This window comes from Octopus sinensis, linkage group LG14, assembly GCF_006345805.1.
Source record: "Octopus sinensis linkage group LG14, ASM634580v1, whole genome shotgun sequence".
Lineage (NCBI taxonomy): Eukaryota > Metazoa > Mollusca > Cephalopoda > Octopoda > Octopodidae > Octopus > Octopus sinensis.
The window spans coordinates 59,938,795-59,957,135 of record NC_043010.1 but is presented as its reverse complement, the minus strand read 5'-3'; the positions used below and the strand labels follow the sequence as shown (position 1 = coordinate 59,957,135).

Here is an 18,341-nt window from a genome sequence, read left to right as displayed (position 1 = left end):
AAGTATGACATGTAAGCAAAGTTAAGGTTCAGCAGCACATCCACCCCACCCCCCGCCCACTCCTATGTCCAGTGCAGTGCAACTTCCACTTCCAGGGTATCATCACTCCTGAAGGAGGAACCCCTCCCTGGACCTCTTCCACCACTGGCTGTCTCTGGCCAGTCATCATAACATCAAACTACAGAATAGGCTGCAGTGTGGAATGGAGTCGCAATAATAACTGATAAAGTACAGAAAACTCGTATGATATTTTATGCTTTATAAAACACATTTTGCATTTTGTCAAATTAACTGCCAGGCTTACATAATTGTTTTCCGCAAAAAAAAAAATGATGTTAAGTGTTTGATATATCCTCGTTATGCAATATCAGTGGAGTGGCTGCCCTCATCCTAAGAGAGACGTTGTCAACTTGAAAATACCTGATTCACTAAAAACTCTTTCAAAACTAAAATATAAATTTAACGGAATATTAGTTCTCCGGTTCTGGTCTTCTGCCTGTAAAAATATTTCATTGTTAATCAAAAATAATACCCATAGTAAAATGTCCAAACTGCAATTATTTGAGGTCTCTGGATGAGACTTGGAATAGCTTGCATAAGAAAAAAAACAGCAGTAATGTAAATAATAATAACAATAATAATAATAATAATAGTTGCAGGCAACTTTAGACCAATAATGTGCATTCTGCTAATGTGGAAATTGATGTCAGGTGCATTGGCCGGTGAACTATATAGCTACCTGGGAAACAGTAGGCTGCTCCCTATTGATCAGAAAGGGTGCCGAAAGAGGAGCCAAGGAACAAAGGATCAACTCTTAAAAGATAATCTAATTATCAGGAACTGCAAGAGAAGACACACAAACCTGACCATAGCATGGGATCACTATCGTAAAGCATACGATATGATACCACACTCTTGGAAAATAAAAACAATGGAAATGTATGGAGTAGCTGAAAATATGAGAAGTCTTAAATGGAAAAGCATGAAATGTTGAAGAACGGAATTGACAGCTTCTAATGATGCATGGAGCCCATCATCCCCATCTGGATACTGATCACCTCTACATGAAGAGAGCAAATGGAGGAAGACTGTGTGCACATCGAATTCAAGAGCTTAATGAGATACCTAGCCGAAAGTAAGGGAACCTTGCTGGTGTCAGTTAGGAATGAGGGAGTATTGAAAGCAGAGCAAAACGAAAAAAAACATAGGAAGATGTGCAAAAAGGACATGAAGAAGTATTATATAAGGGACTACACCATCAATTCCATGGGGCCACAACAGAAGTTACTGGAAAAAAAGGTGGGATTGGCTGATGACACTGTTCACTATGATACTATGTAATGTTAAAATAGCCTACAATTTGGGAAAAGGAAATGGTCAGATAAATCATTTCCTTTTCATGGATGATATAAATGAGAAACAGCTTGGAAGTCTTGTAAAGAACAATCCACATTTTCTCAAATGTTGTAGGTATGGAATTTGGGATAGAAAAGTGGGCAATACTGAAAATGAAACAAGGAAGATTTGAAAGAAGCCAAGGAATTGTAATGCCAAATGGTCAAAGAATGAGAGTGGTTGAGAAAGGACAGTGGTACGAGTACTTGGGAATACTGGAAGCAGACGAGATTAAAAAAAAAATGAAGAAATGAAATAAATTACCAGTTGGGAGTACACAAGGAGGGTGAGAAAATTATTGTAGTCAAAGGTGAATTCCAAAAATTTTATTGAAACAATAAATTCAAGATCAGTTAGCTTAATCAGATATGGAGTTGGAATTATAGACTGGACCAAAAATGATAGAAAGTAAGCTATGGACACATAAGAGGTGCAGCAACATCAAAGGAAGATTAAACCAGGAAGATAGCTTTTGTGTGCAGCAGATTCACAGGGGCAATAAACACCACAGATGCTCAGAAAACAGATTCCATCACATGCCAGGAGAAGAAACTAGAAGTAGTTGATAGCTTCCATTACGAAGGTGACCAAGTCTGTAGTGAGGGTGGATGCTCAGAGAGTGTTACCACTAGAATAAGAATAGCCTAGGCTAAGTTCAGAAAGCTTCTACCCCTACTGGTGACAAAGGGTCTCTCGCTCAGAGTAGAAGATAGTTTGTACGATGCAGGTGTGTGAACTGCCATGCTTCATGGCAGTGACTGCGTAGGCTCAAAAGTAATGAAGCTAGCATGATCCGCTAGATGTGCACACACAACAGAGTATGCACATTACTATATAGACATCAGTACAAATATCTCCTCATTATCATGGAAAACTGTGACTGCTTTCTAAACTTACATCGCTCATCCCTCAGCATATGGACATTCACTTCCTGCCTTTCTGGTCTTTTTTTGTCTCACCACTGCATAAAATTGCAACTTGTACACAAAGAGAAAACCTTCATTACCAACAGACAATAGCTCTCTGAACTTTCTCCAGCCTTTCTTATTCTAGCTACTATTCTTTTAGAAAATCCTCTTCTGCTGCTAATTAGGCAACCTAAGTGACAGAGGCTATCAACATCCTTCTGTGCATTTAAAAGAATCTGTTTCCTGTGTGCTCTTAGTGTTTATTGTTCCAAAGTATCTGCCATGTGCAAAGCCTGCTTTCTCTGTTTAAATGCTTGTCATACTGCTGCACTTATTGTGTACTCATAGTTTGCCCTGAGCACACCATATGGACTTTCTGCCTACTCCTTTTCTTTGTATTGAACAAGGCCATCTCTCTGATGAATGCAAAGGACTTAAACAGATGAGTCTCTACAAAGGTAACTTTGAAGTCTTTTATTTTAGGTGTAACTTCCACATCCATAATTTCCCCGCTAATCTTGCTACAGTTTCAGTTATGGGAATGAAGTCATTGTCATCATGGAAGTTTTCACAGGCATCCAGTCATAAATTTCTTTCATGTGTCCAATATACTATAATAAATATACAGGGATTATAATATAATGAATATACAAGGATTAAGAACTAAGCCATAGTGGACCCCTGCCGGCACATTAAGTTTGTCACTACACTCATCACTCTCACCTTGCTGATAACATCCATGTACATGATTTGTTGGACTCTCGTAGGTCATTTATCTACTCCCAGCTTTCTCAGTAACCTCCAGATCTCAGAACAAGGGAGCCTGTCAAAAGCTCACTCCAGGTTGGCAAATGCTAAGTACTTCTCCTTGTCATACATCCAAACTGCATCTAATCCAGGCCAATGCTCTTCCTGATTAATTGAGCTTATAACTCTTTCTGAAACCTAATCCAGTAATTTCATACACTTGTAATTACCACTCTGTAAGGTATCTCTTGTAACAGTTGACCCTTGACCCTTGTAGCCATTGACTACGATGCAGCTACACCAGTTAGTGGGTGACATCTGATATCTCCCTGTACAACCTGGTTGAGTACTCAGGTAACTAGTCCAAACCCTACTTTCCAGATATTTTAAGTGCCTCAGTGGTAATTCTTGATGGACCAGGGACCTTCATATCATCTATGGATTTATCAATCATACTGGCATCTACTAGAATGACTTTTCGTCAGTTGACTATATGCTGAGAAGGTCCTCTCTCTCTCTCTCTCTCTCTCTCTCTCTCTCTCTCTCTCTCTCTCTCTCTCTCTCTCTCTCTCTCTCCCATTCATTCTCTACATTTAATAGCCTTAAATATTTCAAGCTGCTTTCTTTTCAGGGTTACTAAGTGCAAGTGGGCCATTATCCATCTCCACCACAACATCTGATTCTCTCTGGTACACTACATTACAATCCAGAATATGACCACCCATTTGAATCTCAAGCCATAGAACCTTATTCATCTCTTCCTGTCTACTCATTCCTTTGCTATGTACGCCTGCTGTCCCTTTAAGCTATCCAATATGGATCTCTGCTACTCCCTTTCATCCAGTTTTTCAAAGCCTGTTTCTCTTCTTTCTACCTCTGCCTACCTTACTGCCCCATCACCATATCACCTTCAATCTGGCTGAAATCTTACACCAGTCCCCTAATTTCGTCTGAACCCCTCAGCAGGTTGTCTCACACCAACTTCCATTTGTCCTCTTTGTTATTGTTTCTATTTTTCCCTCTCTTTTCTCAAATATTTCAACTAGTTCTTATAAATTTCCAGCTGTTCAACAGATCTTTAAGCTTCTATAGTATTACGTTTATGAATTTGTTTTGGAAGATTCCTGATGAGAAATCATATTTTGAAACAGATATTCTTATATTTTGGGATGGTCATTTTTTTTACTTGCCAAAGAATGGACTGAGCAAAACAGGAGACGTGCGAGATGGAAGAGTTGCTGTTGAAGTTACAGGAGTGTGATGAAAAATTTCCAGACAATGGATATAAGAGAAACTAAGAACAATAATAAACAAGTGAAGAACGAATAGACAATGTGTGTGTTTATTTGGCAAGAAAAAATGACCATCCCTAAATATAACAACTTCTACATCATCCTTTTCCAAACTACCTTCAAGTCTGAAATCACTAATCGTTAGTGAATACACTACAGACCAATTAGCATAGAAATTCATTAGGGAAATACATGATAAGCCTGTGTTGGGTGTTGCATTGTTCACCAGTGAAAGACTATACCATTTGTCTGTCTCATTTCCTAGAAAAAATGATGTTTAACTGGTTTGTGTGTTAACCTGAGTGAAAAATGACCGGGTAGCCAAGTGGTTTCCTGAAGTTAAGTGTTGCAAATTATTAAGTCATTAGCATCACAGAACCCCCCAGCTGCCTTGTTTCCTTTTTCTTGAATCTAATCCTTAACCTCCATGCGCACCATGTAATCCATCAGAATGCTGCCCAACATGTCTGTTGAAGTCATCAGCCACAATGATTATGCCATTGTCAGTTGTCGTTAAGGTCCTTTGCAAGAGAGCCTCGTAGAGTCAGTACCTTGGTTTATCTGCCAGTGCAGATTGTGGAGCAGAGACATAGATAAATGTCACCGTTGCATTAATCAGGATTGTCTAATCTCAGTTATCCTGTTACACATTGATTACCTCAATCCCTTTTTTCAGTCATAAACCTACTCCACCCACACCCCTCATTATTGTCTACTTATGCCCCTATTCACACATATACAAATGCACACACAGACACACACACACACCGGTCAGGACTGTTGTATGGTTTTTGAACCAAAATTGACAATCGAATGTTGTTATCAAAGGAATACAGTTATGATTATTGGAAGAGAATTGTATCATTTTAAAGAAGATTACTTCTTACATCATACAACTTTCTGGAAGATGATATTCGTTAATGGATTTATGTGTACAATTGCAAAAATATATGTATGTGTAATAAATTCATAAAAGCTGGTTAAGACTATTAGAGAAATATAATTAGGAGCATAAGCTACAGAGCCATTATAAAAGATTGGTACATAACTTAAAGGAATACACTACAGAGCAATTAGAGAAGAGCATACAAATTCATTAGGGAAAGGTATTATAAGTGCTTTAGAGGAAAATAGGGTGAATGCATGAGAAGCAGTTTTACAAATTTTTTTAACCAAAAAATAATTTTTATCTTGGGGTCATATTTTCTACTTCATATACAGACATGGCCAGCAAAAATTTAAATATTTTTTTCTAGCATTTTCTATTGTTCTTGTGTAAGTTCAGGGCCTCCTATTTTTTGCATTGTTTGTTTTGAATAATTGTGACTGGTAAAATTGAATTGACTATATCCACTGTTAATACTTTTATTAAAATCCCCCAAACCCTATTATGAATTAAAATACTTGGAACAAAGGAAACTTACCTTCAATGATTTTGGCAGTCTTGGAACAGTTGGAGTATTCCAGTCTTCAGAATAGTACTGACTTCTTGAATGACAGTATCTGTCTGATATCTCTCCTTGATTACCTGACATCACAGAGACACTGTTGTTACCTTGATAGATCAACTGTCTCATCTCATTCTGACATTGGTATGCCTGTTTATTTTCTGTTCTAGATGAGCCGTGTCTCACATTACCTCGAATAATACACAGGGTTATAGAAACCACAATAGCTATAGATACTATCACAGCTGCTACTACAATGATAATCAACAATGTCGCATCTATTGTGTTATCACTTGGTAGGTGCACAGCTGTGAACATTGGTGACGTCTTGTTGCTAACAGTCAGTGTCAAAGAGATGCTAGTTGTTGCTGAGAGAACTGGAGTACCACTGTCTTTCACAACAAACTCAAGCTCATATGATCCGGCATCATTTTGGTAAACTGTGCGAGAGTAAGATAACACACCAGTGAACGAGTCCAGTTTAAATAACTGTCTCTCGTTACCTGAAACGATTTCATACCTGAGAAAAGCATTCATGTGACTGTCTATATCAGATGCTTTCAGAACTGTGATGTCGTTCTTACTTTGCGGATGATAGTGGACATCAAGAGTGAAAGGGTCAACACTAGGAAATGTAAAATAGGGAGCATTATCATTTCTATCCAATACTTCCACTTCAACATTCACTGTGTTATTCAGAGATGGGCTTCCATTGTCTTTCACAAAAACCTCAAACTCATAGAAATCTCTGTGTTCTCTGTCTAAAGACTGGTTTGTTGAAATAAAGCCAGAGTTGATAATCTGGAATGGCAGACGATATTGCTGTTTATTTCTCAGAGAATAAGACAATTCACCTCCCTTACCAATATCTGGGTCTGTAGCATTGATAAAGCCAATAGGGAAATTAGCTTTGTCATTCTCATAGGTAAGGAACTTGAATGTGTCTTTCGTAAAGTGTGGTTCTACATCATTCACATCCAACACTTGGATTGACAGATCTTTATCAGTTTTCAGAGCAGGTAATCCTTTATCTTCACACGACACAGTAAAGTGATAATGTTCCTGTGTCTCTCTGTCTACTGCTTTCTTTAGAACTATTTTATATTCCTTCGATCCCATTGACTGTAGTTTGAATGTGTCATCTTTGATATGACAGTTCACCTGTCCATTGTGTCCAACATCATTGTCAGTGACCATCACATAAGCAATGAAACTACCAACTTTGATGTCTTCGAAAATGGTTGCTGTGTTGTCATTGATAGCTGAGACAAAGTCTATATCAATATTTGGAGGGTTATTGTGATGATTGATAACTTTTATCATAATGGTGGCTATGGAACTGAGAGGAGGGCTGCCTCCATCTCTGGCTTCGATGTACAACTCAAAATTATTCTTTTCCTCAACATGAGACTGTTTAGTCAAAAAAATTTCCCCAGTCCGTTCATTCAACCGAAATTTAGTTTTCATATTATTTGAGTTCATAGGACTAAAATCATAAGAAACAATACCGTTATTGCCAATGTCTAGGTCATTAGCAGATAACTTCAACACCGGTCTGTCTAATTCATGTGTACTTTCTATGGATATATTATAAACATTCTGTGAGAAGACTGGCTGGTTATCATTTTCATCTTTAACTGTAATTTCTACATTTAAGCTGCTCTGCTTTGGTGGGGAACCACCATCCTTTGCTACAACTTCAATATTATATGTATCTTTTACTTCTCGATCTAATTTTGTTTCTAAAATAATCTTTAAGGAGGATATACCATCAACTCTTTTAGTAACAGACAATGAAAATGGTTCACCATCAATTTTTTTTAAATGATAGTTGATCATGTGATTTTGGGAGAAAATGTCTTTATCAATAGCATTGGGGATAGTCAGCTGTGACCCTTTGCTATCTCGTTCTGAAAACTGGATACTAACATGAGAGTTAGGGAAGTTTGGCTGATGGTCGTTAATGTCTTCAATAATTATTTTCACTTTAAGGATCTTCAAAAACGATTTCCCTTTCCGAATAGCAACTTTAGAAACTCTACTACATTCTTTGTTAAAAGTACAGAGGGATTCAGCATCCAGCTTGTGTGCTGTGTATAATCCTCCATTTTCACTCACATTAAACAACTGCGTCTTTCTCCGTTGCACCTCACTGAATGTTATCAAATGTGCATCCTTGGATGGGACAGTATCGAAGAAATGGGAATCAGCAGCAACGTCTCCAATATAAGTGCCGGGACTTTCTTCTTCTCTGACAGTGTAAGTAAGGTCAATTGATTGACACTCCTGAACTGAGAGCAGAAATATTACAATCAACATCATATTTTCGCTTGTCATTGTGAAAGGCAAAAGACAGCCATGAAATTAACCCAGCGTTTCTGCAATGAAAGGAAAGCAAAATGTTTATTTCAAAATATTATTTTGAAACATATTTTAGACATAATTTCTTTTTAAAACTAAGAAATATTGTTTTTGTGACAATAAAAAAACACCAAGTAGCAGGCAAATAAGATGTTCAAGTTATAGACTCATATCACAGTTATAGATTTGTTCTCCACTTTAGCCACATATTGCATTTTCAAAACAAAAGAATCTGAAACAATATTAAGCTGTAGAGTTAAGCCATCAATCATTGACAGAGAATAATGTTTTTACGATGATTTAGTAGCACCTTGCTAATGAAACCAGACAGGATTGGAAAGCTAATCTCAACAAATTGGATTAAAGCACTCACTCTGTACTATATATGTTAATCTCTATTTCTCTCCCCCATATATATATATATAAATATATATATATATATATATATATATACAAAGAGCAATAAAGATTCAAGTTAATTTAAAAAATTTACTTGAATATGGTACCTAACTTAGATGCACCAAAAAAAAAAAAAAACTATACTGATTTAACAATACAGTAATGTGGGGTGATTATAAGCGAGAAAGAAGCAACAAGAATGGATAGGTTTTTAGTACGATCGTTTCATACAAGGACAGGTTTTATTAAAAGTTGCAAAGATTACAGCATATAAACGAGTCCCGTACTCATCAGCTAAAATACATGTAAGTTCTCTAGACATCCTAGTGTTTGAGGCTATACTCATGAAGTAATGTAGATAATTAAACAGATTTCTAAAGTTCATTAAAGTTCTTTAAAGATGATGCATAGTCTTATCACAGAATTTTAAAAAAGTTTTGGTAGCATCACAGAGAAGGTGACCTAATCCATATGAATTTCCATAGATATGATGAGGGATTATATACTCACAGAAGACAAATTTATCCATTGTTATTAGCATTACAGAGAGGGTGAATTAATCCTTTGTATATATGCACAGATTCCAATGGTGTAGATGTAAATTTCCAGAGAAATGGAGATGAATTTCATATTCACAGGCGATAAATTTTACAATGGTTGAACACAATGAGGTAGGTACCAATCCTTGTTATATGATTAGGTGTTTGCCATATTAATCACATTACTGCTATTCACAAGAGGCTGCAGCTATTTAACTCTTAAAGGTTGAAGGGCTTACTAGATCGGCCAAGAATAGAGAAGGGAATAGAAGAAAAGAGAGAAAATAATGGAGGAGGGAGCAAAAAAGGAGGGGGAAAGGGGGACTAAAAGAGAAGAGAAAAGGGAACAGAGAATAAGAAGAAGAAAAAGAAGAAAGAGAAAAGAGAAAGGAATAGGGAAAGAAGGGAAAAAAAGAAAAAGAAAAAAGAAAAAAGAGGGTTCTAGTTATACAGAAGAGCTAGTAGACTGTAAGTCTGGTTTTAATCAACAGGCATCTGGGGACTGGAGGGGAATATTATTATTCTTTGACCAGTAAACCGTTAATTTATTGCTGTTGAAATCAGCTATGAGTTTAAAGAGAATCTAAAGAGATAACACAGTCAGGGGTTAAGGGGTCAGATGCTAAAATCACCAGAAAATACATTAGGAAAATCTAAGTATAATCTTATCAAAAAGTCATTAAAAATTTACTTATTTAATTTATTCATTTTATTGTCTTAAGGAGTTGTCGTTATTATTCATACATTGACCGACTACAGGTCAAATCTTATAAGATCATTTACAAGGTGTTAGGGGATTGTCTATCCTAATGAAGATAATCATATTATCACCGAGGGAATAGCCTTATTTATTTAATTATGAAATAGAATTATGGGGCTACAGTAACTAATTATAATTTATTAGAGTTATGCTATTTAAATTAGATTAAGTTAGGAATTAAAATTAAATATTACAATTAAGATTTAAAATTAAGAATTTAAAAATTGTGAGTTTGAAATTAAATAAAGCCTCAATTAAGTAGCGAATAAGTACTATTCATTTCTCTGTTCTCAAAAAACTGATGTAGATATAAGGAAAAAGATAAAGATAACTGTAATGTGAGAACTCTTAGTTATCTACTTAAAGCAGTGCTATACTAGTAGAAATCAAGTTATATCTATCTATCTAGTTATGAATATTCCAATCATTTAAAATATTTTAAAGTCTTCAATTTAGCGTGGACACAAACTTGACCTAGTTCGATATGGTTATTCAATAAGTTTCTATGTTTACTATGCTTTAGAATTTCGTACGTCTCCATGGAGCATAGTTGACAACCAACCCTACTATTTTTATACGGAATTGCTCTCCTAACTATTTCCCAATTAAGGGTATAATTTTTGTTATTATTTTTGAGTTCCCAGATTTTGTTTGAAAGTGTGGTGGTACCAGCTTTATGACGTAATTTAAAAGTCGAGATGTGATTTCTAACTCTGGCTAAAAAATTAATTGTACAGCCAATGTAAAAATATTTGTTATTCTCCGTGGATATGGTACATTTATAGATTACATTATTTTCCCTACATAGACCAGGTGCCGGGCATTTTGATTTTATTCTACACTTACACACAGGAGGAACAACTTCAGGCCTTGGATTATTCCTGGGTAGATGTTTAAGGTTCCTATTATTTTGATTATCATTTCTATAGTTGGTACTGATATCTAAAGTATTGTTATTATTTATTGATCCTTCCGTTTCATCATTTAGGCGTAAAGTCCTACCAAGATTTCTTATATTATTCGTAATGTTATTATTATTGTTAGTCTTTTATCCAACTGTATATTATTGTTATAGATATCACTGATATTTTCATTCTCCTTATTTTCTCCATTAGCCTTATTTCTATTATTTCTATTATTAACAATATTACTTCTATTAATATCGGCATTGTTATTATTACTATTAATGTTAATGTTATTAGTCATTCTGTGGTTACTAATTTCACCTATGTTTGATAGTTCCTATTGCTGTTTTTATTGTTGGTAGTATTATTGTTATTGCTATTGGTATTCATTCTGATATTATTATTTTATTTCTATCTTTCCTGGCTAGTTTAATGTTGTTATTATTAATTTTAGCTATTAAAGTGGACATATTTGGGAGGGTTGAATAAGAAATCCTAACTGTTTTCCTAGAAATAATTCTATGATATCTATGAGAGATAGGGAAATTTTTTTCCAGAATTACTTTGAATTTGTTCTGTATATCCGATTGTATCGCACAGTTGAAAGGAATATTCAGCCATAATATATCTTTTTATAAAATTTAGGGTTCGTAGAATTACTACTATTCATCTCACCGGAGTTATTGTATTTATTACCATTATTTTTATTTTATTTGTGTGCATCTTAGGTTTATCTACTTCAATCTTATCCGAGTTACCTATGTTCTGGTCAATGCTTCTATTTGAATTGTTGGGCCTGTACTCTAGATTGGCGTTTACCGTTAATTTAATTCTACTTTTATTTCGGGTTTGGTCTTTTTTGCTGCTTACTTGATTACTGATAACTTCATTATTAGGAATACGTGAGTTCTCCCTATCAACGAATGTAATCTTTTGGTTGTATCCAGCCTTAGTTAACGCCGCATTATAATGCTCAGAATGGGAGTTAAATATATCCTTATTGGATGATAATTTTGAAATTCTTAATGAAATATTTCTTACTAAAGATTCTATTATATTTGGGGGATGATTTGATAATTTATTTACGTAATTCGTGACTTCGCCTTCCTTTCTAAATGGGTAATGTAGCTTGGAGTTAAGGTCTAGGGTAATATCTAGGAAATTAGCTATTTTAGTGCCCGGTTCATACGTTATACTGAGGTTGAAATCCTTAAAGAACTTATTAATTTTCTTTCTAATCCTTTCTATAACAGATTTATTATTACTAGGGATAACAAACAGAGCATCATCTCTATATAGACCCCCCTGTATTTCTGGGATATCCTTGCTTATGCATTTTAATAGATATGCGCCTACTAGGTTGGTTACCTCAGCCGAATCACTGGAACCCATTGGTATATCAAAAAAATTTGGTGTATCTGCTCTAGTCCATAATTTATCTTCAAATTCAATAAATGTCTTCCTAGCTAGTAGCACAATATTGATTTCTTCTCTAGTTATGAGGGAGCGATTCATGGCAAATATTAGTGATTTGTTGAGTAAGATAGGGGAAATGCTAGAGTAATAACTATTAATATCGAACTGAATAAAGGACAGACTACTAGTATTAGTTAGAGAGTTAAACCATTTTAGAACTTCGTCGGTACTTAGCCATAGGTTTAAGGGGAGAAGAGGGGTTATTTGGGGTAGAACAGTATCCAGGATAGATTTACTAAGTCGGCCAATGTCCGACTTAGTTGGACAGATCAGCCTTACTGAAGGGTTATCCAAGAAGTCCTTTTTGTGGTCTTTAAGGTTGATCCTGGGCTCACAGGGTTTAAGTGGCTCCGTTCTATCTGTTAAATTTAGTTTCTCCATGATCTCTTTCATTTCCATGTTTACTTTTTCAAATTGTTCTTAGTTGTAATTTTATATTTGGAGTTTAGTTCTTTCCTAATTAATTTGCTATAAATATCGTAATCAACTCTATACATATTACCCGTTTTATCTGCTGGTACTAGGATTCCACGTTTGCACCGGGTTGACTGAATAAAGTTCCTAAGGTGTCTAAGGTGAGGGTTATATCTTAACGGGTGTTCATTGAAGCTAATATCATCTATAAGATTCAGCAAGTCTTTCTCAAAGTTCTCCAGGAATGGGTTCTGAGGTGGGCTTTTTCTACTTTTAAAAATTCTTCTAAAATTCTTTTCGGTATTCATTTCCTGAGGTTTCTTCTTCTGTTTGACATCAAAATGGTACGTTTTCCACCTGATTCTTCTAATGAAATCGTTAATCCTATGAATGAGAAGCCAATTATATTCATCTATACTATGTAAGGGGATGTCTTTAGGGGAGAACTTAATGTTTACTTTTTCCATTCTTGTTGAGAAATTAAGTACCAGAAAAACATACAGACTGTATGGGAATATATTCAAAGAGCAATAAAGATTCAAGTTAATTTAAAAAATTTACTTGAATATGGTACCTAACTTAGATGCACCAAAAAAAAAACTATACTGATTTAACAATACAGTAATGTGGGGTGATTATAAGCGAGAAAGAAGCAACAAGAATGGATAGGTTTTTAGTACAATCGTTTCATACAAGGACAGGTTTTATTAAAAGTTGCAAAGATTACAGCATATAAACGAGTCCCGTACTCATCAGCTAAAATACATGTAAGTTCTCTAGACATCCTAGTGTTTGAGGCTATACTCATGAAGTAATGTAGATAATTAAACAGATTTCTAAAGTTCATTAAAGTTCTTTAAAGATGATGCATAGTCTTATCACAGAATTTTAAATTCTTAATTTTAAATCTTAATTGTAATATTTAATTTTAATTCCTAACTTAATCTAATTTAAGTAGCATAACTCTAATAAATTATAATTAGTTACTGTAGCCCCATAATTCTATTTCATAATTAAATAAATAAGGCTATTCCCTCGGTGATAATATGATTATCTTCATTAGGATAGACAATCCCCTAACACCTTGTAAATGATCTTATAAGATTTGACCTGTAGTCGGTCAATGTATGAATAATAACGACAACTCCTTAAGACAATAAAATGAATAAATTAAATAAGTAAATTTTTAATGACTTTTTGATAAGATTATACTTAGATTTTCCTAATGTATTTTCTGGTGATTTTAGCATCTGACCCCTTAACCCCTGACTGTGTTATCTCTTTAGATTCTCTTTAAACTCATAGCTGATTTCAACAGCAATAAATTAACGGTTTACTGGTCAAAGAATAATAATATTCCCCTCCAGTCCCCAGATGCCTGTTGATTAAAACCAGACTTACAGTCTACTAGCTCTTCTGTATAACTAGAACCCTCTTTTTTCTTTTTTCTTTTTCTTTTTTTCCCTTCTTTCCCTATTCCTTTCTCTTTTCTCTTTCTTCTTTTTCTTCTTCTTATTCTCTGTTCCCTTTTCTCTTCTCTTTTAGTCCCCCTTTCCCCCCCTTTTTTGCTCCCTCCTCCATTATTTTCTCTCTTTTCTTCTATTCCCTTCTCTATTCTTGGCCGATCTAGTAAGCCCTTCAACCTTTAAGAGTTAAATAGCTGCAGCCTCTTGTGAATAGCAGTAATGTGATTAATATGGCAAACACCTAATCATATAACAAGGATTGGTACCTACCTCATTGTGTTCAACCATTGTAAAATTTATCGCCTGTGAATATGAAATTCATCTCCATTTCTCTGGAAATTTACATCTACACCATTGGAATCTGTGCATATATACAAAGGATTAATTCACCCTCTCTGTAATGCTAATAACAATGGATAAATTTGTCTTCTGTGAGTATATAATCCCTCATCATATCTATGGAAATTCATATGGATTAGGTCACCTTCTCTGTGATGCTACCAAAACTTTTTTAAAATTCTGTGATAAGACTATGCATCATCTTTAAAGAACTTTAATGAAACTTTAGAAATCTGTTTAATTATCTACATTACTTCATGAGTATAGCCTCAAACACTAGGATGTCTAGAGAACTTACATGTATTTTAGCTGATGAGTACGGGACTCGTTTATATGCTGTAATCTTTGCAACTTTTAATAAAACCTGTCCTTGTATGAAACGATCGTACTAAAAACCTATCCATTCTTGTTGCTTCTTTCTCGCTTATATATATATATATATATATATATATACACATATGTTTATTTAGTAGTAGCAGTAGTAGTAGTAGTGGTATCAGCAGAGCTCTAAGAAACGAAGCAGTGATGAGAAACCTAAAGTTCATATATATATATATATATATATATACAATAATATGTTACTTTACTCGGTAGTCAAGATAAAACTCTGAGTTTCAGATGCCGAAGTGGAAATCCACAACACCATCTCTTCGGTTATCTGGCTATTTGAAAACGCTATGAAAAAATACCGTTAAATAAAGGGAAATTACTGTGTTATAATTCTGCTTGCCTGCGTACTTATACATCGCTCGCATTTTTTGTCATAAAAATTATATAAAAATACATAAAAAATATATAAAAATATATAAAAATATATAAAATCTTCTTGGGACATAACATAGAAAGCATGTTCTATCTGTTTTCTTTAGGGGACCAAAAACGTAACAGAAATTTAGTCACATGTGGGCATGATCCGAAAAGTTCTGTCCTTGTATTTAGACATGTAGGGTCTAAGCTGCTTTTCCAGATAAGCCATCTCTCCATGTCGCATAGACCGCACCTTCCTCTATTTACATAATATTGAGGTCTCTTTCTTTCTTTTGTTATCTTACCGTTTTATCAATATATATATATATATATATATATATATATATATATATATATATATATATATATATACATATACACACATACATACACATACACATTATAAATATATTGCAGAGATTCATTACTGCTGTATGCTTTAGAGTGTGCTTCTTTTTTGGATATATGATACATTGACAATGTATGTGTGTATGCATGCATGTATGTATATACGTGTGCATATGAATGTATGTAGGTATATATGTACATATATATGTATGTATAGCATAAACTCTGATGAAATTCCTCACTCACATTTATGATATATACATGCATTTAAACGTAGCAGAGAACAGCTAACCTTTGGCTGCTACTATGATTGGTTGGTATTGGCACAATTTGGCTCTTACTCAATTGTGCCAACTTGCCGCAAATAACCAGTCAGAGGCTGGTGGGACAACCTGTTTACTATTCTGTTTGAGCCTATAGCTCCTTATAAAAACTCAGCTTGTTCTCATTCCAAGGTCTTTGGTTCCAGACCTTTTAAGGTCTAGCCACTGACCACAGCCAGTTCCAGCGACAATGCCAGACAACACCACTGCAGCTATGTTGAGACTTACCAATTTCGTCCAACAGCATTATAGCAACCTCCTTCTTCATCACCACCATCACATCCTACTTAACCTCGTCAACATCACCTCTCTACGTACACAGCTCAGCAAGTAATTCACCCAAATTCCAACAGTTCACTGTTCACGAATTATTTCACCACAGATCAACAGCAAATATACAACCTGCATGAACTCCTGTATCAAGTGATCCAGGCAGCAGCATCACAGCCACGAATTCACATATGACATGTACCTATAACCGGCTCAGCATCATGGCCGCGACTTTTTGAAACAGTACTTCAACCACCCTGTATGACTGACTATGAACTGGTATTAGCTTTCTTGTGTCTATGAACTTCTCACTCTGATGGTTATAGACATTATCACTGTCTTCTTCCTCATTGCCATCCTAAAATGTTCTTAATACACACACACATACGTTCATGCTTACACACACACACATACACTGTTCTCATGATGGCCTGTCTATTATTCTGTATACATGACGCACACACAGACACACATGTTAACATATCAATAAATGTTCCCTTAATCATTCTTACACAGTTGTGTCTCTTTTCCATCTGGCATTTATTTGTACTATTAAATTCCTCTTTATTGTAAGAGCTGTGTGATGTGGTAAAAAAGAGCCATTCTCATCACCACACATCACATGGCCCTTACATATGTATGTGTGTGTGTGTGTGTATATATATATATATACACACACACACACACACACACACATGTGCACATCACCATCATCATCATCATCATCATTTAATGACCACTTTTCCATGCTTGTATAGTCAGAGAGAATTTGTTGAGACAGATATTTTATAGCCAGATACCCTTCCTAGAATTATGTAACTTTTACGGAAAAAAAAGTAGTTATTAAAATTTTCAATATCTTGAAATTTCTTATAAATTCCAATTTTAATATATGGTTATCAAAATAAAATTTCAAATGTAACAAATACAACATATATATATATATATGTGTGTAGATATATATATATATATATATATATATATATATGTATATACATATGTATATAAATAATTAATATTAGGGAAGTTATTTCCGAGTCCACAGGAGAGAGAAGTTCAATTTAGTGGTACTCACTGTATTATATACATATACATATATATAGATAGGTTTAAGAGACAGAATCACCCTCAAGCAACTCAATCATCATTGAACATTATCCATGATAGGTACATATAGGACTAAATCTTAAAATTATCAAAATTAATACCTTCAATTCTTATTCTAAATCATTTACTTTACATTATATAGATTACTCACATTTCATGACAACATATTCCTCGATATCGCTGAAGTAGAATGTCTCTAAATACAATACCATATTAAACGATTATATTGCCAATCTTCAGGTCTAGACTATATGAACTTATTTTGCTATTTACATCCTATATAAAGACATGACAAATTAAAATTATATAACTAGAAGTTGTCGAAATAATTTAACTTTAGTAAATAATGAACAGAAATGTGGAATAAAAATAGGAAAAAGAAATGTTAGTAAAAAGAAATGTTAACTTAATCTGTATGGTAATTTTCTCTCCACGAATTAAACATAGCTACCACATGAAGCAATCGTATAATCCAACATTGAGAGTTACTGTATAGGGGAGATAATTTTTATTAACATCTAAAAGTTCTTAAAAGGTGTTTTCTATTATTTATATTTACTGTGTAAGGGAAGTGAATAATAATAAATCATGAGAAGTCATTAATTTTGATAATTTTAACATTTAGTCCTATATGTACCTATCATGGATAATGTCGTTCAATGATGATTGAATTGCCTGTGGGTCTTTCTGTCTCTTAAACTTATCTATCTCTCTCTCTCTCTCTCTCTCTCTCTCTCTCTCTCTATATATATATATATATATATATATATATAAATAAATAATATTCTATAATTATATACATAATTATAATCATGGGTCAGCTAAGTGCCTCACCACGTACTGAATTAGAAATAGACGCTAATGTCTTTTCAACTACCATAAAAATCTCCGAGACAAAAACACCCTTTTTTTATGTAGGTAAAAAGAAAAATGATGAATCCCCATGACTTTGGTTAATCACAAACACGTGTGTGTGTGTATATATATATATATATATATATATATATATATATATATATACAAGGTGCAATGGGTAAATTATCACCATTTTATATTTCTAATTTTGCACATGCACATTGCTTGCTTTTTGGTTTAGT

General features: G+C 34.3%; 2 protein-coding genes across 5 annotated transcripts in view; both read right to left on the bottom strand.

The window, feature by feature from the left end:
* LOC115219405 (protocadherin-19-like) overlaps nt 1–18,341 on the bottom strand; it is a 273,644-nt gene that overhangs the window by 115,053 nt on the left and 140,250 nt on the right. The gene's annotated exons all lie outside the window — the stretch shown is intronic.
* LOC115219404 (protocadherin beta-15-like) overlaps nt 1–18,341 on the bottom strand; it is a 70,265-nt gene that overhangs the window by 21,877 nt on the left and 30,047 nt on the right. For both annotated transcript variants that reach the window (XM_036509291.1, XM_036509290.1), the window contains one exon: nt 5,767–8,168. In XM_036509291.1, the coding sequence (XP_036365184.1) occupies nt 5,767–8,127 (2,361 nt within the window). In that variant the 5' untranslated portion in view covers nt 8,128–8,168. The remainder of the gene's footprint in view (nt 1–5,766; nt 8,169–18,341) is intronic.